Consider the following 25,310-nt stretch of genomic DNA (forward strand, 5'->3'; position numbering starts at 1 on the left):
TATCATAGTCATCAAGTCTCTTAAAATCATAGCAGTACTATTCCGTCAAAGCTTGTCACACAGACTTTCTGAATCTCTAGATATTCTAAGTCACTCAAACAAACATGAACCTTATCAATCATTAATTTCAGTAATAAGGATATGACCATATTTTCAATTTTTTTTAAAAACCTAAGAAATCTGTACCAGGAAACCCCAACACTAACTAATTGAATCAATAGTTGCATTTAGTAGAACGTCTGAGAGAAAAATCAATACACCATGTAAATCCAGCAGAATGCTGAAATAAGAAGTTGATAAAAAGTAAAAAAAGATATGAAAAAGTTTATTTATGAATTATAAGAACCTTAAAATCAGTCTGTACACTGGGTTATTACAGAAACTCCCTAAGACAGCTTCTTTAATGCAGAATTATAAGAAAACAAGAGAACAAAAAAATTCACAGCCTTTAGCCAACACCCACCCTCATATGTCCTGATAGCAAGTTCATTGAGCATTATGATTCAGTTATTATGACCCCAGCACTTCCTACTTTACTATAAAATGTCAGAGTTTTTTTCTTGAAAAGCTTATGCAAATAAACTTACTTCATTTTTTACTCTATTTATTTCCTTACATTTTAAATATTTATTCAGTTGTTTAAATGTCTTGCTAATGTTGATAAATGACTTCTAAATTCAGAAAAATTCGCAACACAGAAAATTACAACCGAACAGATGTGGCAAAGAATTTAATCCAAAAATGTAATTTGTAAAAACCTTAGAATATGTTTAATCTGAAATGTGGCCAATGTTAATCTTTAATTGCTCTCTGACAGGAAGAATTCACAAATGCAACAGTACCACACTTCGTTGGTCTCCCACTAAGATATATGAACTGTCCCGACCATCAGTAAAAGGAATGGATTAGCTGTAAGCCTATGTGTTGGGTTTTGTTTATCTGCTTGGCTTTACTGGAGGACAAAGTGGAGAAAGGGAAAATAATCTTAACAACAATAGCACCTCAAACTAGCTGGAAGGGTTGGCAACACAATATACAGTACAATGAAAGCATTTTACCAAAGCACTGTGGGTTTGGTATGCATTACTGTAGCAATTTGCTTTCATCACAGAATTCTAATAAGGAGATATTTCTCAGATTGCAAGCATTTGTGAAAATCTTGAATTTTTCTTTGAACCACGGAGTAATATTGCTTTGATCAATAATTGCTGTAAGCTTTTCTATTTTATTTTAATTTTGTTTTCCATTGCGTTTGATTGTTACTTTGCACTGTTGCCCCCCAGATACTTTTGCAAATAAGCTGATAGTCTCAAAGGTTTTAATTACCCTGGCTAAATAAAAGTTACTACTACTCCTGCTACTTGACAGGAATTTAATTACTATCAAGTCTGTTTTGTTTTTCCTTGTGTGAACATATTTTTAAAGATTAAGGTAATTCATGTTATGTAAATTGCATCTTTATGATCTATCTTATTGCCATTAAATCAGGTTTACATGGGAGCTTAAAGTATTTTAAAAGTTTGTGGAAATACTTTAGCTATCTAGCTAGTTAGTTTACCTCATTCTGTGGCCCAGCAGGTGACGTTAAGTGTGATGACAAATCTTCCAACACATATGTACACTTACAAAAGAATTACCATTAGTATACTTCCCCACAGAGCAGCCATTATATTGTGTGGATTGTAAAACTTATCCAATTATAAATATCTTCTTGGTATTAACTTTTCAGATGCTAAAACCAAAAAATTAAGAGCAGGCAAACAGCATCGCCTCATTTAAACCCTTGCTTATTATCCAGATGAGTAAAGCTGAGGAAATTGTTAAACATACCTGGCAGTCACAACCTACAGCTGTATTTCCTGGTGTGCACTATTGCTCTGCCTAGAATTATTTTTGCATTTGAATATAATTTGAATTGCATGTGTCTTACTAAATATTAGTCATGCTGGTTAAATGAAGGGTCAAACTCCTGAATAACGCAAATAATTCTCCAGTGGAAGTACCAGGTGTGTTGTAGGTATCTAGGTTACCATGTTAATTATAATTTTTTTAATCATTATGATATTTCTTACGCATGAAATTGTAAATGAAACCTGTTAGAAGCTTACTTTGATGTCCTTCAAAACACAGGCTAAAGAATGATGGATATTAAAAATGCATTTGTACTTGGAGTTGCACTATTTTTCTTGTGCAATAGCCTGTTTTCTTAAAACAGAAGTGACTTGTACTGGGAAGGAATCTACCCCCACCCTTAATAGAACACTAATATTGCAATACATCATTTTTTATTAATCCTTTCGTTACGAGTGTAATGCCTGAGGTGGTAGATAAGGTAGATTTGTCACAGGAAAATGAGACTGTCTGCACTGGAAACACAGACCATTATTTTTGTTCTGGCTTTGCAGTTACAATATAGACATCATGACAAGTCTGCTTGGGCTATCCACCATTCAACAAATGATAACTGAGATTCTGTCTTTTCTTAATAGATGCTTTCTTTTCTTATTATTTTGTATGTGCTATTGGCAAAGGACACGTTGCAGAGCACTGCAGCCTGCTGTGCTGATTTGAAACCCAGCTCAAAACCTGAATTCTTCTAAATATATGCAAAGAATCTGCATGGCAACCAGCAAACCACATGAATGATAATTCAGCAGCTGTAAATGTACTCTATATGAATAGCAACCTACTGTCTCCCATACAAACTATGCCAGAAAAATCCTGCTTGACCGTGAATGAATAATAACCCTCCAAATACAATGTGATTTAAGATTACTTGCTTCTATTGGTCTTAGAACATACTAAAAAGGGCACTTTAAATGGAGAGGGACATTGCTACTGTTATTATTTTCATTCTCTGTAATGCAGGATATTGTCCACTAGGCATATACAGCACAAAGAATGTTTATATTACTTTCTATACAAAAACAAGAAAAGAGAAAATTTGTTTTCACTTGCTTACAACTAGACATCTCAAAAGACAGGCCTCTGTAATCCTAAACCTGTTACTGAGCCATTACTCATTACTGTGCAATCAAAAGATTGTGCATTATCTCTTAGCTCATGCAGGCACTTATATTGTATTTTTTAATTAAAAATGCAGAAGTCAACTTACCTGACAAGTGAAAGCTATTGGGTCAGCCACCTTCTTGAAAATGTGCTCAATCTCCTCTAGTGCAGTATAGTACTCTATCTGCGCTGTGGTCTTAATGACTCCCCCACAGTAGACATTTATATGTACAGGGCCAGCACAAAAATCTTTTAAAACACAAATCAGAACAGTAGCTGAAAATATTTTACAGTCCCAGACCAGAGGTCTTGGGGAATAAGTAAAAGAACAGGAAAATACCACAGAAAATGCATAGAGTCAATTAAATGGATTTGCATTTCACACATGATTCAGTGTAATCAGTTTTTTATCCAGGTCTTTCAGTCTAACATTAAAAAGCTGACAGAAGAAAATACATATCTGTAAATCTGTATAAAACAAAGCTACAGTATTGCTTCACGTTAGAAAGGAGATGAAAAGAGCATGCTTCAAATTTCCAACTTCCCTTTGATATACTGATGACCTATAAACAGATCCCCTATGCCTACAAACTAAGGAAAAGTTCATTTATTACAAATAGTGGAATTGCTCTTCATCTTTTGAAACATTTTTCTTAATTGCAGACAAGGTTCTCAAAATTGGATTTGAACTAGGCTGCAGAAATTGCAGTGTAATTATTTCCATTCCAGTTGTTTACCTAGTAAAACCAAAGGAAACAGGCATTTGTACAGTCTGTCGTTACTTAAGTGTAACTTGCTCTGTGTACGCAGCATAAGCCCCTTTCATGAGCACATTTTATAATTCGTTAGTATTCATTGTGCCAGGCATCCTGCTGTACCATACCAGCACTAGCACAGTTTCCTTAAAATTCAAACTCTGCCCACAGAAGAGCAATAAAAATGCGCAATCCTGAAAATGGAGAAGAGTAATAGGGCCAAAGAAACGAAACAAATCGAACATCACCTTAAATCACTCAAATGGAAACTGATCAAATGCATTTTTTAATAAAAACAACAAACCAAAAACATTTTTTGGTCAGCTGAACTCTTATTAAAAAAGGGTACTCCCTAACTTCCAACTTTTCCAGATTTTGGAACAGAAAAATGCTTACAGAGGGAAGCATTAAATACCAATAATATAAGAAACAAAATGAAACTTGGGCTGCAGGTCTCTGCCAGATTTTTCACAGTATTTCATTTACTGTTCATATTTTATTTCCTCATGCACTATAGAAACCTCACTGTAATCAACAATGTTCTCAAAGTATAATTCTGGAAGAATCTTTCAAGATCTGTGAATGAGGATTTCAGCTCTCCTCTGAAATCAGTTACAGATGAAAGTTTCCTGTTGGTCATGTACTTCCCAATCAGGTCTCTAAAAACAAACTCTCTGCACGATCACAGTGATAAAAAAACCTCAGATCATATGTGGCTGTCACCTCAGGAGACTGTTCTGGATGAAAATCAGACCACAGAATTACCCAAATGTAATTCCAAGAAGCCACTGTTGAAAATTGTAGCCTATACATATATATTTCTTCTATCTAATGTTGTATTCTAATGCTTTTAGAATAAAATTTAAGTTCTTTTGCGAATTCACAGCATGCAGTGCAGTAGCAAGCTACACTCTAAATACTTAGGTGAAAATTTTTTTAATTCTTAACTCACATCATGTGAGTAGGGATAGATGTGGCACTTAAATCTGCACAGACCTTCTAAAAGAAACTGTTGTTACATAGCTAAAACTGTTGACAACTAGTTATAGATGAAGCAGTTGAAAAAATCATTAGAAACCAGCAGAGCTGAGTGATACAGAGAAATGGCATGGATACAAACAAAGAAAAGAAATTATTTCCTAATCAGTAAGAATTATAGAGAGGAATATAACCAAATTTACTGCATTAAACACCAAATGAAACATTTTAGTAATGGAGTAATAAGAAAAGAATATTAGCTTTGCATTTTATGGCAGTAATTTTGAAGAATGTTAACCTGTGACTAATCAGTGACATTTTAAGACTGCCACCTGCCATTTAACCACACAAAAACAACCTAAGAGAACCTAGTTTCCCATAAATCACAAGGCCTTTCTTCTCTGCATTATTAATAAATGTTCTGTGTGCAAAACCCATGTACAGGAAACACCTACAAAATAGCGGGAAGTAAAACTACTTATCAGAAAAAGTGATGTGAGCCCAAAGTTTTCTGTTTACTTAAAGAAAGTTTTTCTTACCTAAGGCTTTCACGTACTTGACCTTTTTATTCCAAGAGGTTGGCTGCGTCCTAATTCGTTTATTACCTGCTATGAATTCAATTTCTAATGTTTCATCATCTATTTCATCTTTCAACAGAATGAATATTTCACCAGGATTCTATAAAATTAAAATATGTTCTTGTTAGTCCTTCAGAAAATTATACTGGAAGTGTAAAATGCAAATGAAAACATAACTGGGAAGAAAAGTTCCTTCATACAAAAAAACAGTAATACCAAAACATGCTGCCATCTCAGTGTTATACTTTAGTATTTTACTTACATAAATGACACAATTAATGTAGTATTTTAAATTCATCTTATCTCACAAAATTTTAAGACAGTATTTTAAATACATATGTAGCTGAACTGTTATGTTTTCTAAGAACATTCTACTTTATAGTCCAAGAGAATGACATTCAGCCTAATAAGAACCACCTAAAATACTTTAGACTCAAATTCTTTACAGTGAACTTCCAGTAAAGACAGACAGAAGCAGCAGGTAATGTGATACAATACCATCCTACTGCCTCCTGAACGAGAGCGAATGTTACTCCCTTAGAACTGTACTGATTGCAATAACGTAAGCCATCTTTGAAAGACAGATAGCAAGCAAGAATACATGACGTTCTATAAACACCGCAACCTCAAAATCTGACTGTGGCCAGTCATTTATATAAATTAATGCAGTGCTGGATATTGTACTTCCTCTGTTTATATTTTCATATATTTTCTCACAGAAACTCTGATTAAAACCAAACACATATGAATATTTGTGTCCATTGGATATGCATGGAGATATGTATATATAAATATTTCTGATTTAATTTAAAATTAGACAAGGTATATGCTCACACAAGCACTTGTGTAACTTGTGGTATGGCCACATATGCATGTACCCATATACCCATCATGGATTCTTGCCATGAGACACTCCGTATCCCTCAAAAAGTGCCTGACAACACGCTCCCTCTAAACTACAAGGCCCACATGACAGTTAACATCTCTACTCAAGCTGCCAAAAAATTCTAATAGAGATAAAAATCCCTCAGAGGCTCTCTCAAAACTATTTTATTTACAAATCTTTTGGCTGCAGTGCGGATGTGACAAAGGCAAAATAAACCCCACTGCAGTCTTGATGAACTCTCATTTTGGCCTGTTACCTGCTATTGGTTTTCAAAACTGTTAATAGTATGAATGAGTTTACAGCAGGAAGAGGAGAAGAGCGCTGACTGTTATCCTAACGATTTTAGCACCCAAAAACCTTACCTCACATGATATTCTTCCTGGAAGCACCAGTATTGACTGCTCATTAGTTTCTAACGTTTCAGAAAGCATCTCTGTTTTAAAACAGAGTTCCGTTTTTTCTGATACTCTCCTGACATCTGTCAAGTTAACATCAGAGCTAGTGTGGTGACCTGAAATATATAATGTGGAATGAGGACATCGTTAACAAACCCAGCAACAAAACATAGCAATGATGTTGTTTCCAATATATAACTCATATGGCATTTGGAGTCACATTAAGAGCACTGCATGAAAGCCTGGCAATATTCCTTTTTCTGCAAATGTGGTAAGGTTCCCCCCTTTGATAATCAGAGCTCACCTCTGAAGTCCTGAACCTGCAGCCTTCATTTACATAAACAGATTCTTCTCATACATTTTGTCTTGTAAAGTCAAAGACAAGGCCTTTACACCAAAATCATTGTGACCAATGAAGTCACAAGATCAGCCAGTTTTGTAGTCTCAGAACAACAAACTCACATACACTGGGACAAAGCGGGATTTTTACCACTCTTGCTTTCTCTATATGTAAACAAGGACATGCTACACATTTACAACATCAGCCTGCCTGGCTGCAGGAAGGATTTATGTAAAGGCAGTGATACCTGTGACCAGGTGACTATGACGGTAGACAAAGATCTTAACACAGGCTATGGTCTCTGCCTTCCTTTACAGACAAAATGAATGACTGAAGGCATACATTTTTTGTGTAGGATATTCTGGGTTTGGAAATGCTATGCCAGTCATACAGATAGCTTGCAACCAGTTTCTCTTCTGCTCTGCTATACCAGTAAAGGCCCAAAAGCCATAGCGATTCCTTCACCAAATCACAGAATTTTAATGAGAAAATATAAAAGAACTGACAACTGCATCTGCAGAGCTCTGACTAAGCCTACATTTCAGAAAAGCTATTCTTCACACCTGCCACTTTACAGCTGTATCACTACTACTCCTTTCCAGACACTCCATTACCCTGTACAAAACGCTCTTGTCACCCATCTCAAAGGACTGCAGCAGCTCTTCATCACACAGGATTACCCAGCATATTGCAGTAACCTAGTTAGATTAATAGTATCATTCCGAGCAGCTCAGAGTTAAAGTCTTGACTGGCTGGTGAGAAAATATCCTGAGAGTCATCAAGAGTATCTTGTATTACTGTAAATTATGGAATATTCACAGTCAATTACATTCAAGGACATAAATAACTTTTCAGGCACATATTTTCCTCTCAAATGAATGTAGAATATTAATATAAATTAGTGATGGGCAGAATACAGAACAGTAGCAATTTGGCTTTGCTCAAACAAGTACTGCAGCCATTTTGAGGTTTTTCCAAAAGTGCCCAAGTGACTGAGCTATACAAACCACACAGTACTCCTAAGCGGCACAGAACTATTTACATCCAGCATCAGTATTGGTAATTTACAATTAGTTTTCTCACTTCTTGCTTGCCTTTATTTCCCCCATATGTATCAGTTCATCTGATACAAAATGTTTCCTTTCCTTACCAAATTTGCCTTGCTTAAGAAGGCACAGACTTCATAAACTTTATAATAAATGTGCCTGCTACGTGAAGTTATGCCAGACAATGCAGTACAGAAACTTGGGTATGCTATGTCTGATGTAGACTTTTTTTTTTCCCAGAAGTGTGCTTTGGTTGTTGGAGAGATCTTAGAAAAAGAAAAAAAAAAGAAAGGAAAAAAAAAAGTAGCATCATTTGTCCTTGTTTCATTAAGGAAGCTAAAGGTTCTTTGAACATCTAAGGTGTGCAGGTTCAGCATTGGTCACCAGCTAGTAAATTTTCCTACCCTACTCCTGCTTATAGTCTCATGCCTTTAAAGCAAACATTCTAAATTTAAACTGTGAATTCAGTGTAGACTGATAAAATTACACTGAACCTGCGTGCAAACATACTTTACTGAAATAGTTTTAATTCCACTTGTTTTAATTTATTTTGAAAGTTAAATAGGCTACACTGAACAAAGGCTATTTTGATTCCGAATGAGAATCCACGCAGAATTCAATGCAGTTTAACTAATCCAGCTCAAAAAGTAAGAACATTAGTTTCTACGATTATCACTGTGAAGACTAGACTTTAGCACCGCCCTTCAGAAAATGGAAGGCCTGAACCCTTGCTGACGTGAACAGCTAGGATACTATATGCCCACAGCGCGTACTTTGGGAATATTACGTGTTCATATTTTAAGTCTCCCATAAATTTTAATCACATAGAATTTACTTAAGACAACTCATATGAGGTGAATGCTTCTTCTGAAAATTTGTCTTCCACTTTAAGCAAAGGAGTCTTGCAAAGACAAGAAATATTTCATTATCAGATTGACAAAATGAAAGGACTGAATAACAAATCTGGTAGGCACTGGATTTTCAGATGTCAGCTTTCTGTCAGTGATCATTCTTCAGGGATCGTGTGGATGCATTCTAATCTATGTGAAGTTCACGACAGCTTTATTTCTAGCCTGCACTCTGCTTATCAAAGATGACAGTATTAACTTCCACCTTTTAATGTCCACAATAATTCATCTACTAGGAAGGTCAATGCTAGTGCTAACAAGCTCGTTGAAATTAGGATAATATTTTCCTCCCACATTAATTGTATTTTAGTATTTTTATTATGCTTAGTGACATATAACTACAGTATCAGGACTTCAACTCAGTCAGTATTGGGATTACACAGCCCTAGAGTTCAGACAAATTATGAAGAAAATGGAGCCTTTGCATCAGACTTGGATATTCAAGAGAAACAGCAATTCCCCTACTGACTGTGAAAGCAGTTAGCAATTTATTAGCTAAAAACCATCAAGCACAACCTCTTTCACTAAATGTCAGGTCTACCTGAGAATCAGTGAAAGACACGTACAACAGTCCAAGAGTAACAGGGATCTCTATTATCACTACTATATATTTAATAACCAAACTCCAGAGCAACCATCTCCAGCACTCAGATTCCTACCAGCAGTTGCACACACTGTCCTAAAATGCAGAACATGAAACAACCATGTCAAGTGTTATTTGTCAGTGCTGAACAAACAATACATCAGAGATTAAGCAATACTTGGCTTGGTGGCATTAACTAAAACAATGTAGCTCATAAGCGTTTAATACTAAAGTAATGAGATTCTAGTAACACAAATGGAACAAGTACAGACAGTATTTGTTTAATTGTGGGTAGAAGGTGTTGCCTGATGTACAGGTCTTTTGAACACCTACATTCTGGACATCTTCACTGTGAATCCTCTTTACAGTCTCACTTTTAACCTGAAAGCAATGGCTAAGGAGCTCCACTAATTGCTAAGGCTTTCAGAAAAATGATCATTTAACAAGGATTTAAAACTGTAGGCGAAGATTAGCTTAAAAGAAACATAAAAGGAACATCATTATAATGCTGAAATATCAGAGAGAGGATTTATTAAAGGGTATTTGTTGCTTGGTGAATGTGTTCTTTTAACATTTTATATAACGGTGACCTATCTGTGAGATTCTTAAAATGCAGCAGTAACAATTATAATAATGGATTAATAAAATTGGACCCTTTCTTGTAGGATTGAAGTATAAGAAATTATTAACTATATCTAATGATCCTTAGACAGCACTATGAGCTAGAAGCTAAAAAGAAAGGAAAATCTGTTATAATCTTCCCTTGAGTATTCATGTCTCTCCCACCAGGAATTACTGTCTGTTACTGAGGGTAATGCTCTATTTCCATCACATTACTTTTGTTGGCTTACTTTTGACAAATATCTACTGCTGATGGTCACATTGAAAGGATTGATCTTAAATTTAAGTTCATATTTAAATAATAAAATCACACACATTTACTGTAACAGTTATTCACTTAATTGGGCACAGTGCTGATGTTTTCAATTTTACTTCAATGTTCTCTTAATTCATGCAACTTCAATACATCAATTTGGTATATTTTACACAAAGCCTTTTGGAATGCATTATTGCTTTTCATTTAACATTTTTAACCAAATTCATTAAAATGACTTTGAAATTGCATTCCTACACATAAACTCAGAATTTTTAATGAAGCCTCTCTACTCTCTTGTGGATTCAACAATTAATGCCTCACCATGGCTTCTGAACAACTTCCACACCACATCCAACCTCCTTCCCGCTACCAAATTCTAACTTTTCAAATACACTATTTAGCTATCCATATTGCAGCCTACATGAGTATTATAAACTGTCTCTGTCTTTGATTACTTGGTACTTGCTATGTGTTTTGAGTCAACAATGTATGTGACAGATTAGGGGTATTAAAAATAGCAGAAACAAACTTATGAAAGATTTATGTGTTTTCTAAGGCTACCCATGGAATGAATCTCACAGCCAAAATTTAGTTGGCTTTACAAAAGCAAAATACCTGCTAGCTAGTTCTTCCTCAAGTCTTGCTAAAGCAATGCTAGCTGAAGAACTGCAACTGAATTACAAACAAGGTCCTCATTTATCCCTAGATCACACAACATACAAGAGGATGAGAAATATGGGCAAATCTGGTTAGGCAGATGGCAGGGAATGGAAAAGTAATGAAGCGCGTGGCCAACCTGCCACATGAAAGAAAAGACAGGGTGTTCCAGTGTCAAAGAGTAAGCCAAAGGGGATTACAGGGAAGAACACTCAGGCTAAATTCAGCAGATCATGTAAGTGCAGGAGTCATCCCATGTAATATGGCAGGACCCCTCCTCAAGACAATATGAGGTAAAGGCAGAGATGGTCCCACTGGGTTCTGTGAAGTGTAATTGAAAAGGTGCTTATGTGTAAATAGCTTCATTGCAATTCAAAACCTTCAAGTCAAACACACGTGTGTGCTCTGCAGAAAAATGGATGAAAGTAAAGCCATACAAAAAAAAACCAAAATAACCTTCTGTTATGTGGAAAAATTAGGAAACAAGACTTACGCACGTCATATTCTTTCTGCTATCAACCATGAGTTTATCATACACATTTATGAAAGCTAATCCTCTTAACATATGGGTATTTGTAAATGTTGCATGAACTCAGAAAAGTGCAGCAGAGTGGGATGGAAAGGCAGCCTCTAACTGCATGGATTGCTCTATAAACGACTTGAGAAAGGCTGTGAGAAACATGGAGGCAGAAAACATTCACCACACTGGGCTTCATTCAATGAGCCTGTTTTCCTCAGCATGAAGATGAGATTTATTATTTTTTACCATAAGCCCTATCTAAGATATGATTTCAAAGCAAATCCCTTTTTCTGCTCTGCTGAAAAATTTTCTTTTACTGATGGTGAGAGAGGACTTAGGAACAGAAAGGTTTCTAAAAATCACAGAACAATATTAAATACATTCTAAAACATATAAACATCTGACTTAAATCTTAACTTCTTTCATTTGTTTTCCATCATGTAAATTCCAGACCAAGGTAAACATATCCACTACTAAACAAGCTTTAAATAATTTTTCTCTCTATGCTGAATCATCTATCTTTTGCAAATAGATTGACAGTTACCTTTGTTTTTCTCAAAAGCATTCTCAGTCCCAGTTCCTCCTGCATGGCTGCATTCTTCTGTCAAAAACAGTAGATTTCTGTGAGTTGGCCTATTTTGCACATTTCCAAAAAGTTGCTATTACTTTATTTATGGTGAACAATTTTTTTTCCAAATAAGCATCAAGTTGACAGTTCCTTTAAAAGCTACGAAGAACAGGTTTTCCTTTTCTGAATATTTGGAGTTGGTGTTTATGTCATCTAAGCAACTGATGGTGCTGTAATTTTCATTCACATCTATTTCTCTCCCTTATCAGAGCAATCCCTGGAACAGCCCCCACATCTAATACTTTATGCATCACTTCATACATGTAAGGCAAAAGCTGATTTGATTGCAAAGGTGCGTACCAACCTGTTCTTGTATTATTAGGTATAATTTTGTACACAACAATAAAAAACACCCCACTGATATAATTGTAGCCTAATGGATTGATTCATGTAAGCATCTAAGCACAATGTAAGTCTTCTTATGAGTAGCCATATTGGATCTGATAGTTAAACCAAAAAATCCTGCCTTCAAATAACCCCAAAACAGTAAAAAGCAATTTACCATTAATTTACTAATAATATTTAAGAAATAATTTCCACATAAACTAGATGTTTCTTTATATATATACTTTTATATAACTGTAACTGTATATTCAGAGACAATCCAAGGCTATGACAACTAACTAGTTTGTAACTGGTCTGTGGCTTGGAAGAAAGATTTGACTTAAACTCAACAATCAGTGCTTTGGTTAGGATGCATACATTTAGAGGCTTTTTGGGACTAAGTTTATGTTTTACTATATTATCAACTAATGTTATTATTTTTACTGCAGTCAAACATATGATTTTCAGCTGTACCAGCAGTATTAATAGCATGACTGCTCTGTGAGCTTTAGACACATAGTGAGACAGTCCCAAGGAGTTCCTAAACTGTTAGGCACACTGATTATTTTGGAAATAACAGCTACCTGCCTGAGGTCATTTAGCTGCTGAGCAGAACTGTTGATGGAGCCCAAGCCTGTCATTTCCACTTTCTACATTCTGCATGCTTTTATCCTGTCTCTTCTCCAGGGAGAAGCAAACTGAAGTCTGGCCCTCTGTGTGTACCAGCAGTTCTCAGTTATTAAAGCCTGATGTTTTATTGAAGAGTCCATCTATCCACTTCAGAGTTACTGGAGTTCTACCAGAGTAAGAACACTCTAGCTGGCATTTCTATTCCATTTCTCTGGGGTATCAGCGCACACACACACACCTTACCTCTGTTTCAGTGAAGGATTATACAGCACTAAACATTGCCCCAAATCTGAGATGTGCTGTTTGAACAGCGACAGGTTATCCTCCTGCTGCTGACTCAAATTACCACTGAAGACAAAAGGACTGATACGCAGAGGCATCCACAGTTGTGAGCAGACCTCCAAAAGGTGTTTGCCTGATAAAATGGTCCTGCAACTTCCTTATTATTCCAGAGGGGCTAGCTGTAGCTGCCTAGTGGCTCTATATTTCTATAACTACAATTCAAGCTTCTCATAACTGGCCTGGCACAAACTGCACACTGTGCTTGTACAGAGATGTGACACGAGGTTACATTTTGAATTACATAGATCTAAAAGAACATAGCTAGAGAGAAGCACTTTAGAATCAAGCCATACTTCAGGGAAGCACACCTGTCAGGCAGGCCAAATGTTCACATATCAGGCTGAATATGGGTTAAGTTTTTACAGATACCGCCCTCAAGGAACTACTAGTGAGCAGCCAAACTTTCCCCTCTTGGCCATGTTTGAAGCTATTCTCTTGATAAAGAATACTCTTTCCAGTCATGAAAGTTCAAAAAATTACATGGCTGAAAGGACATGAAGTTTAACATAAACAAGAAGTCCTTTAACAACTGCATTGGGAGAGGCTGGGGGAGAAATGCTGGTAGCTGGCATTCTCAGCCTTTGCCCTACTCAAAGTACAGGATACATATTATTAATAGCATGAAAATGTTTACTGACACAAGACAAATATACTCCATGTTACAGCATCCCTTGAATCACTCTGGTAACACAAGCCAGCTTGGACTGCAGCAGCTCAAACAGCGTATTTTAGCCTGCATATGACCAGCAGAGCTCCAATACCTGCACAGGGCTCTTACCAATGCCTGGATGAAATTTATGATGCTGTTCTTTATCTGTACAACAATAAATTACATGGAACTTGTCTATCTAAGAGACCACATGTCTCCCTGTGCCACGCTGCCACAGCTGCTGTCAGCAGAAAGATTCACACCAGACACATTTGGTATTAAAGAAGGGGGGGGGAAAAAAAAAAAAAGTCAGTTGTCAGCAAGACTGACTCACTAGGGGACAGGCTGGTTTGCAATTTACTCCCACCTTTGGTTTGAAATAGCTAAAATCTACTGAACCTTAAAGCAGGCTAAAAGGTACACTACTTTCTCCGGAACACAATCAAGAGTGATGTTTTTTAGACATTTCTGAAACCTATGCTTGCTTTCTAACTCCTGATTGTTTTCCTTTTTCTAGGGTTACGAATAGGAAAGTAATGTGAGGTCTTTATCTTTTAAGACACTGTCCTTTAACCCAACACCTAGACCCCAAAAGAGCCACATTTTAGTAAAACAGGATTTCAGATAGCATTATAGGAAAGAACAGTATAGCAGAAAGAGGTACTCCTATAGCTCTTCTTTATCTGCAGAAGGGATGCCACCTATTTTGTTACAAAGGCCTGGCCTTTCTCTGGTTTAGTTTGGTAAAGGCTACAGGTAACACAACATGCACATTTAAGTTAGATTGATGAGACCTCTGAGCAGAACCAAAAGATGTCTGCTGTTAAACTTAATAGGAAGACAGCTATTATATTTTAAAACCACCTTTTTTGTGCTCTGCTTGCCTGTCCTTAATTGGTCCAGTTAATTAGTGCTAGGATTACAAGCTTCAATAGCACATGCTAAAAAAGACAGAACTGTTTCACAGCTGGGGAACAGACTTTTCTGAAGCTGAGTATTACCTAATGAGTATCTAAATCTGAGGATAGCTCTATTTTGCAGGTAAAATATTGAATGCCAATTCTACAATAAGGCATTCACATTTTATCTGTGTGGGTACAAGGCTCTACACCCAGATTCTAGTAAGATTGCTTCACTTTTCCAACCTTAGTACAAATTATAAATAATGATTCCTTGGGGAGCAAAAAATTTCCTGAGGAACCACAACAGCTTCTCAAAATACAGCTATCTAGTAATAAAAATAAGTCTACTTTTCTTATATAGAAACAAGAAACACAGCAAACACATAACATTTCTGAGTGGCTAAAGAGCTGACTTGCTCTATTATCACCTACAGGAATAAGTGCTCATATATTCATATCACGGTGATTAGCATTCCACAACTGGATCTTTTCCATCACTCACTAGGCAAATCAATTGTTTTCACATCTGCCTGTAGCTCGTATTCCCCAAAAGGATCTCAGTGATCATATTGTTTTTCCATTTTCCAATGTACTGTCTGACCTTTTCCCTCAAGGCCTTGCACAATTGCACTTTAGTCAATCACTTCTTATTGATTTGTTAGTGCTTGCTCATTCCCCATCTATCTTTGCTTTATTGGATATAATTTGTTATGGTCTAGGGCTTTTTTATGTGTCCTGTCATCCACTTACTGTTCTTCCCACCCTTGTTGCTTTAGATTTCTTGTTTAGCTTTACACTTCTGATCTGTTTAACTTTCATTCCAGTTAAAGTCTAAATTCCATCTTCCCTTGACTTATCCCTCTTTCGTACAATATCTGTGCAGTCAAAACAAACCTCAGATTTCAGCATGCCAGTCCCCACTTCAGACTTTACATAAAGTGCTGTTATTTTGTGAATTTACAGGATTCTAGCAAAAATCCTTTCTTGGTTTATAATGCCTCCTGACACTTCTGTTTTGTGTCACACATACAATTTAGCGCTGCATACACTTCCTTCTTATTGTAAAGAAAAAAGAAGAACAAAAAGTGCCCGGAAACATTTTTTCAGAATTCATCCAAAGCCAAATCCTGTCTCGTTACCTGAAGATCAACCTGCTTTCTACAGGGCACAAACACTGGCTCATTTGCAGCTGCCATATTTCCTTTCTTGGCTTTGTAAAGACTGACATGCTGAATCTTGGAAACTGCGATCATTTCACTTCTTGGGCTACTTTTCCTTCCAAAGTTCTGCAGTGGTATCAAATCACTGCTCCCTATTGCACCACCACAGAAGAAATGACCACGTATTGCCTTACACTCATGCGGGAGTCAGTCTGAACCTCACATTCAGGATACAATTATTGGGAAACCCTCTTTTCTAGTTGGCCTTTTCACTCATCACAGCAATTGAGAATCTTTTTGGTCCTCTTAGCAGTAACTAAACATTGTTAACCAGCACAGGCTACATACAATCAATGCTGTCAACTACCAAAAGCTGACTGAGAACTGTGGTCCAGGCAACTTGAGCGAAGATTAAGTGAAATTTTTTATTTTAATACAAGATTTTCTTAGCTGGAAAATCCTCAGTTCACTTTAATACGACATCAACCATTCAGCTGATGGGAAACTTGGACTTACGCTGCTCTTCAAGTCCACCTATAAAAGCAGAAAAGGATTCATATAAAGAGAGTCAGGGTTTAACATGGGAGTAGCTTGGAGAAACAATTCCCTAGTCCTTTCTTTTCTTAGGATTCTGTTCTCTCTGACCACTCCCTCTTTTACTGTCTCATTTTTTGGACATCACATTCATGAATGACAGGTACAGTGACACCAGCTTATTGAGCACCTGGATGATGAGCCAGTAATAACAAAACTCCTTCTTTATATTAACAAACTTCTTCAATGCACTGGCCCATGGCACATTCAACACACGATCAAAAGAGATATCCTTGGAAACCTTGACAGTAGGTTTGTAGGCATAAAACACTGCAGCTTTCCAGGAGTTTTCTGCTTGAGACCACACCGGTACACTCAAGGTGCCAAGAAAGTCATAAACAGTTCCTATCAGAAAGGAGCGGGAGACCAATAGAAAAAAAATTAGTAGAGAGAAACAGTTGGTGCTAAATACTCCCTTCCACATTTCAAAGAGGCATATTTCCAACTAGTTCTGGTCTAGACCTGTAGAATGCACACCTTTCAGTGTCTGAAGTGAACCCAGTGAGCACCATAAGTGCATTTTCCCTTTTAGCTTTATCTGAAAAGAATCCAACGTGCATGCTCCAAAATTCTTCTGCATTGTGAATGAAAGCATGGTGAGCAGGAATAACTGGAGCATTTAAAAGCACACAGGTTGATGCTGGTGTCTTGAAATTAACTGAAGCAGCTAAAATTCTAAACTCCACACATCATTGACATGTACACTAAATTAGTGCCAGTAAGGAAGAGTCACTGAGCTTGCAGCGGTCCACTTTGCCAGCAAAGACAACCCATAGAGTCACTAACCTTAGAGTCCAGCAGCACAGAACTGCTATACCAGGAACTCCAAAATAACTTACTCAAGCTTTTCTATCAGTTAGCATGATGCTGCTGTTAAGCCGATCAGTACACAACAGTGTCAACCCAGAAATCAAGTTAAGTAAGAACTGGGGATAGGAAAGATGCTATGTAGCTCTTCACTAGGAAGTGGAGATTTTGCCTGTTTTCTCTACTATAACTCTTTATGGGCTTTCACAAATATAAATAAACCAGAATGACAAATATCAACAGGCACTGAAGTCATGATGCAGGTCTTCTCCCAAAAACTGTCTGACAATGAGCGATGCTACAAATGTAATGCGAGTAGGACTGATCTGCAATTTCATATCAGCTCTCTCTTTGCTACAAGCTGGGAACACAAAAAGAAAGCTCTCCATTTCTCTACTCTGAAACAAAACAAAAAAAGGAAATGTCCCAGCTGAATCTCTGTCCCCTTTTCACACTCCTCATGAGAATGTGTGGGTATAGATCTGTGGGTGGATGTTTGAGAACAAGGCATGTTCCTCTACACAACTGTATGCTATAGTAAGGTTAATTTATTGCCTTTCATGTCTGACAAGATGTAAGAAAACAAATTTAATTTTCTGAAGAGTACTGGCTTTATTCAAGTAAATGCAAGGGGAATTCAACTCACCATCTGCAAGAACTGCTTCATAAATGTAAGACAAAGAGTCTCCAGGATTTTCATTCTGTGGCTTACCTAGGAAAAAAGATTAAGTTCTTTTAATGGTATCTACCTAGAAATATCCCTAACTGGTCATTGACTTTCATGACACTATCTCATCCCACTACTATCCTACTTCGATTGTTTCATAGAATCTTTACTTTGCTCTAAGGAAGATCTTAACATCAGAAATCAAGCTAGGAAAAAAAAAAAAAAGAAAAAAAAATGGTAAAATAAAACAGTTAAGCAACCTAAACTCTCAGAAATAAGGAAATACCATGATAGCAATTTCCATTTTCTTTTTTTAGATGTAATTCTGTATGTTATTTAAGATGTAAGATAAAGCTATTTTAAAGCTAAAGTTTTGCAGATAGGAAAAAAAATATCCAAGGACTAGCGGAGAGGAACAAGCCTAGACACATCTTGAGATGGAACTGTATTTAAATTTTTTTCAATAAACATTCCTGTGACTGATCTTTTCAATTTACTATAGCAGGTAAGAAAAATGGACTTCAGGAAGAAGAGAAGTTTGCCTGAAAGTCAATATAGCAAACAATGCAAGAGGAGTGGGGCAAAAATGAAAGAGAAAAAAATCCCATGCAGGAAAGTGAGAAATGGAAAATGGATGCAGGCATTGGGGTTTGGAAGACAACTGTGTAGGGCTGTGTTTGATAACACAATAAATCTGGCTACAGAGTTCCCAGTATTGGGTCAAAAAAACCGATGGCCACATCATGTAAAATACTGGTCCAATATTAAAAAACTCTGTCAGTTCCGATTTGCTGAAATTATTTTTGGCTTAGTAACCACCAGGAGACTTTCTGCCATATTAAGCAATGTCTGTCTATGCCACTCTTTCTTTATGCTGGATCAAGTTATCACCTGGTTTTCCACATCTGAGGTAACATTCACGTAAGAGATACAAGGCCTTCTTGAGTTCCATATTGTGAGATCCAACTAACTCAACAAACATGCTGTTACACAGCATCTGTGGGATCCCAGTCAAGATCCTGTGTTATATTGCTGGGTACTCTGGAAGTGACTAATATTACTACAATGGACCAAATCTGAAAAGTAAGAGTCACTGAGTAAGGGCACCAAGGCTGGGATGCGAAGAGGAGCCTGGGAAAGCAATTGCATTACAATGACTTCATTACGGTTGCGTAAACCCAAACACTCAAAAGCAGTCTTTCTCCTTTGAAGTATATTGCTGACTATTTCTTTTAAATTGATCTTGTGGACAGTGCACAAGTTAGACCTACTCTGGCATTGACTTGTGGTTTTGTACTTAAAGAAGGTGTTGTTTACCTGATTTGATTCAGTTATTCTTGTAATAACAGAAGTCCAGTGAATGAGGAGAGAATTCCAGTGAGGGGAAAGGGCAGCGATATTAGCTGACTGCTGATCTAGAGAATTTAGGTTATTACAGGTTCCCATCCTGAAGTTTTCAGGCAAAAAGCTAGAAGGCTTTTAAAACATGCTTTTCAGACGTGCTCATTAGTTTTGCATTGCACTTTATACGAAAGACGTTACAGCTGACCTGCAGACATCTCAGCAGTCACAAATGCATTTGAAATTAAAGGAAGTTTGAATATAAACATAAAAAAAATATTGTATACTGTTATGTGTTATGAAAAGTAATGTCTTAAAGTGATTTCAGAACTGGAAGAAATGCTTCACCCTAATCATGCTAAATACTAGTACATAAAATGATAACCTACTGTTTGACAGTACTCAATACAGAACAGAGTTCTACAGGAATGCACATTAGGAAATTAATAATTCTGTTTTCTCAACAGGATTTGAATGGCATTCAGTACATAAATAATGCAACTGCAAACTCAAACACAAAACAAAGTATCAAATAACTGGTAATTAACTGAGCACTATTTATCCTGTATACTAATGAGGGCAGGTTCTTCGTGGGGGAGCGGGGGAGGAAGAATGCACTTACATAATTAAAGGCAATCAATGCAATGAACAATGGTCCTACCTAAAGTTTAATAGGCTAATTTGTGCCTGTATCTTTTTGACATTTGAACACCTAACTTTCTAACTGTAATAACATTTTCTGGACCAAGATCTGTCCTTATAGCCATTTAAGTACGTACAGAGAGACCCTAACAAGAGCAAAATCTGATTCTAAATAAAAAAGTTTTCTTCAGTATGAAATTAAGTAGGTGCTACATAGGTGTTACAACTTTTCAAATCTGAAAAACCACACGACACATTGTATCCTATTTTCAAAAAGCTGGCACTAACTCAACAGAAATACATCATGGTGAAATTGCAAATAGCAATTTTGTTGTAACAAAACGTGTGTGCCACAAAATATACAAGGAATGCATTTCCAGAAAACTTCTCTAGATGCCTACCAACAACAACTTTTCAGTAATTGTGATTGACTCTCATCATGTTTTGCACTGTGGTTATCAATAATGCATTATGTGAAGGACATGTAAAACTACAGATTCATACAGCCATATTACGGTTCTAGCTGCAAAATATCTGCTGGAAATCTTGAATTATTTGTAAACTTTAGAAATAACACCACAACTGCAACTAAATACTAACTGATCATTGTTGTGCCATAAACAAGACATAAATTTGGATGGTGTCCACTTGCAACCTTGAAAGAACAGACTAATGATAATAAATCCATTAATTAATTTTAAAATATATAACCTAAAGAAGCAACAGTAGAATCAGATTACATTAAATTAGTACATGTTGTTGCAATAATGTTTTTGTTCTAGCCACATTTTTTATTATTAATAAAACCTTTTATGAGGTTGTCCTAAGTGTTAAAAAACATTCACTTTAAGATGTCAGTGTATTTACTTTTCCAAGTGTAAGCAGTTTAGTGTCAAAAGTAAGAGGAAAACACATTACATACATGATGCATACTTCAGAATCCAGGGGTACAGGTCACCACGACTGGCTAGACAGATCAAAACATGAGCTGCCTAGAAACCAGACTACATAATTAACTAAGCCTTTTCTGGATTTTGCAGGAACGAGAAAAAACAGAGAACTCAAACAGTTTAAGCAGCAGGGGGTGGTAGTTTCAAAATCCCATCTGTGGCTGCCACCTCCAGGCTGCCACTTCAGTTTCTCTTCTGGTTTGAAATAGCCAGGATCACATACCAGATGAAAAAAAGCGACACTAACTTGTTTTTTGTTGACAGCTGTCCCCATTAAAAATCCCCATCGGGGCACTGGCATCCCAGCAATCATCCTCTGTGGAGATGGAGAAACAGAACATCTCAGGAAAATTTATCAATCTGGTAATCTTCGCAGCCGTCCAAAGACTCACTGGCAGGGCAAAACAGAAACTAGGACTATACTGGAGCATACTTCCACTAACAAAATGTCCTTTCTGTCCTTCTGCCTATGATAAATTCATACAGATTATTTTTGTTTTAATAAAAAAATTTAATTGGCATTTGAGGTGCTCCTCAATAAGCAGATGACCTCATTACCTTAAAGCACCAACAGTGGTATCCACTGCCTGATTGTAAATACATTGAAGGAGGAGGAAAGAGAGGCACAACTAAGTAGTCTCATCTACTGCAACTTCCACAGCAGCAAACTGTTGCAGCACATACAAACTAGCAGACTGCAACAAGGCTTTACCATTGGTCAGATTCGACTGTCTGTGCTGTATCTCCTTCCCCCAGCAATCAGACCACACAACTCCTCCTCCACTCAACCCCCATCTCCTACAATCTTCAGGGCTATTTAACCACTTAGCGGGAACGAGCTACAGCTGCACATTATCCATGTCAATCAACCCACTGCCTCTGAGGCAAGGTCACAGCTGCATGTTATCAATGCTAATCAACCCACTGCCTTCATTCCTCTACAGTGAACGAGGCCAGAACTACCTCCATTCCTCCCTCCATTTACTCAATCTTGTGTGTCCTTGTAAGAAATCTTTACAATCAAGACACTTAATTCACACACACAAAGCCACAGTGTATTCAGTACTCACAAACAAACCAACCCCAAAATTCTAGTGATTCTGTTTTCTCTTCAACGGTGGTTCCTATTAGCACTTCGTGCTTGTCAGCTTCATTTCTTCGTAGATTGCAAGTCATTGTCGAAACATAGGTGAAACACTTGCCCACTGAAGAGAATGATAAAGTTCCACCTAAATTAAGGGGTTTAGCTCATCAGCACAAGTCTTGCTGACAGTCTAGGAAAATGTATCATTATTGGTTACTCATATTTGAGTACCAATGTGAAGAGGATTTTACAGAACAAGCAAAGAAGTGATTCAGAATGTGAAGTATTACTTCAGTATTCAACATTATATCCAAATGCCTGTTACAATTCCAATAAAACCTATGCCACTGTTCTAGAAATGAAACAAGAGATACCATAAAAGCATATGGTAAAAATATAGTGATTTATTCCTCTTTTTCTGTGACCTGCACAATGAAAATTAGCCCCATATTTGAAGCAGGCTGAAGATTTGTATGCTAAGCCCTATCATAAGCTCCCAGCCTCTTTGTCCTTCATTTACTATTAGAGACAAATACCCAGCTAGTATCTCATTACTTCAGATCTAAACCTTACTAGTAGTTGCAAAAAGAGTTTTCTTAACATTCCTTTTCATGGTGATTAAAATTGTGTGCAGGTACACTGAATATTTTTTAAGTAACAATCAGAAATTAACAGCATATTGCTGTCTCAGATAAAAGTTACATATTCATTCTGAGAATCTTTCCTGGGCTTTCAAAACAGTAAATAGAGTTTTCTAGTTGGGTTATGTCACTTGACATACCTCTTCTCACTTTTTGATAAAATAGCAGGTAATGAATAGATACACATAAGTTTGTTGAGCAGTTCCCAAATATCAGATTTTCTAGAAGTAGATTCTCTTCATTATTTCATTTTTTTCTTTTTTTTTTTTTTTTTTGGGGGGGGGGTGTAAGAAAAAAAAAGAAAGAAAAAAAAGCATAACACTGCTTAGAGAAAAGGCTGGAAGTGGAAGTGACAAGTGTTGTTTAGTTGAACTGTAAACAACAAAACCTAATAAAACAGCAAGCACACTAATGGATACTTCTGATTCCTGAGCTGTACTGAAAGTCCCACAAAAAAAGTCTCATAAAAGTGTCAGCACACTTTAGAAACAGTGTCACAGAAAATTATTTTTGAATCATCAGTACAGAGGCACGAATAACTACAGGGAATTCAGGACATTTAAAGTGCCAAGTAACTACCTCCAGCTGCAAATATCTATCTGTATCTACAAATCTCCTGCTTAAACATAAGGCTCGCCTGAATTTGAAGTGGAAGTGTTTCAAGACTAAACAAAAAAACCCCAGCTATGTCTAGGCTAAAATCCACCAGGGTACATTGAAAGTATGTCAATTTAATATAAAAAGGGGTACACACTTCAGCAGACCACGGAGAAGCTGTAGAAAGAAAAAGGGAAGGGAAAAGACAGATGCAAACAAAATGTGTCTCCTGATTCTACTTTCAGCAATATTAGAGAAAGCTGTTAAAGCTAAGTCAGAATTCTAGAGTCACACTGGGCCATCTTAAATGTTAACACTGAATAAAAGAATTTCTAAATGTTCTACTCTTTCCCTGAGGTTTATCTTTTTTATGACAATAAGCCCTTACACAAAATTCAAAACCAACTCTAAATCTAAAAGGTAGAGGTTTCAAACAGTGAAGTATTTTGTGAACAAGTCCTGCTAAAGGAATATTTTGACATCAATAAAAATATTTATGTTCCTCTTCATGCATAAGGTGAATATAATAAAATCTGTCACCATCCAGGAAACATATGTTAGGCCAGTTGCCATGTCTCAGTTCTCCCTTTACTCCTCCAAGAACATGTTCAAACAGAAATTACAAACCCTTCAGATTTTGTGTTTGAATCAGATTACAGGGCAAACAAGCTCTCTATTGGGTACAAACCCCCCTGCATCTTTCATTGTATTTAGTTTTACTGAACATTTTAATTAGTATTGGGTTTGGCCTAGAATTTTTTGCATATATACTACTTTAAAAGGTAGAAAGAAGTTTTAGCAGATAAAGAGCCCTACCTGCTCCAACAAGATGAAACTAATACCATCTTGTAAGTAGGTTTCAGCAAAATAACTGGGGGGGAGGGGGGCATATAAAATTAGTTTTATTTTGCATTCTTTCCATCTCAGACTATAAAGACAATGCAAAGAGAATAGCATCTAGGAGAGAAGACACAGCTGAGAACTTACCTTGCCTAGGAAATTTGCAAAGTACGGAGAAAGCTGTAGTGGAAGGGTGGTGATTACTAGCACCTAAGCTATTATTAAAATTCTTCAAGACTGTGAGGTAACAACCTGATTTAGCATCCGTCTCCAGTTGTTCTAACTACCTACAAGTCATTCCTGAGCCCTGGCATCAATTAGACCTAGGATCTCAATACCATGCTGCCCTAAGGGATTAACAGAATTTAGTTGCAGTGGTGTAGAGCAGCATAGTGCCATGTAATCATTGTAATTAAAGTGCATCACTAAATTTTTAGACTTCAGTAAAGTGATAGCTCTTGTTAATACTGAGGAGAAAAGGAGGTGCAAATGCATGGAGGAAGAAGTTAACAGCAATGAAGAGTTTATGGGGGAAAAAAAAAAGGAATGGGAAAGCATGAAGAACATACACAGAAGTGTTTTCATCTGTATCTCCAAAAGCAATGTAAGGGACAAGGGATAAGCACTGAAAACAATTTAAAATGACAGAAGATGATGATCCATATGAAGAGATATGGGAAATCTCGTAAATGCATAGTCCTGAAGAAAGGCATAAAATTTGCTCCAAAGCAAAAATAATCCAAGCATACTTAATAACCCCTTAGCAAGCCATTTTAAATACAAGGGAAAAATCTTCTTCCCAGATGTGTAATCTGTCAAAATCCCTGCCACAGATATCACAAAGGCTAAGAACTTAACAGGGTTCTACAAAAGTGTATCATAAATACAGACACTGCAAACAGTCACCATTACCTTTAAGCAAAGGTAAATAATGATAAAATACACACATCTTCATCCCTCAGAGATTAAATCAACACCCA

The 25,310-nt window shown here is 36.6% G+C and overlaps 1 protein-coding gene across 4 annotated transcripts in view; it reads right to left on the reverse strand.

Annotated features, from left to right (window-relative positions):
- Positions 1 to 25,310, reverse strand: part of BANK1 (B cell scaffold protein with ankyrin repeats 1) — a 167,161-nt gene that overhangs the window by 115,387 nt on the left and 26,464 nt on the right. For all 4 annotated transcript variants that reach the window (XM_080386518.1, XM_080386519.1, XM_080386517.1 and 1 more), the window contains 5 exons: positions 18,215 to 18,280; positions 12,077 to 12,133; positions 6,569 to 6,717; positions 5,282 to 5,420; positions 3,116 to 3,258 (listed from right to left, as the gene is read on the reverse strand). In XM_080386518.1, coding sequence (XP_080242644.1) covers positions 3,116 to 3,258; positions 5,282 to 5,420; positions 6,569 to 6,717; positions 12,077 to 12,133; positions 18,215 to 18,280 — 554 coding nt within the window. The remainder of the gene's footprint in view (positions 1 to 3,115; positions 3,259 to 5,281; positions 5,421 to 6,568; positions 6,718 to 12,076; positions 12,134 to 18,214; positions 18,281 to 25,310) is intronic.

The sequence above is a fragment of the Falco punctatus genome, assembly GCF_963210335.1.
Source record: "Falco punctatus genome assembly, chromosome: 1".
Classification (NCBI taxonomy): domain Eukaryota; kingdom Metazoa; phylum Chordata; class Aves; order Falconiformes; family Falconidae; genus Falco; species Falco punctatus.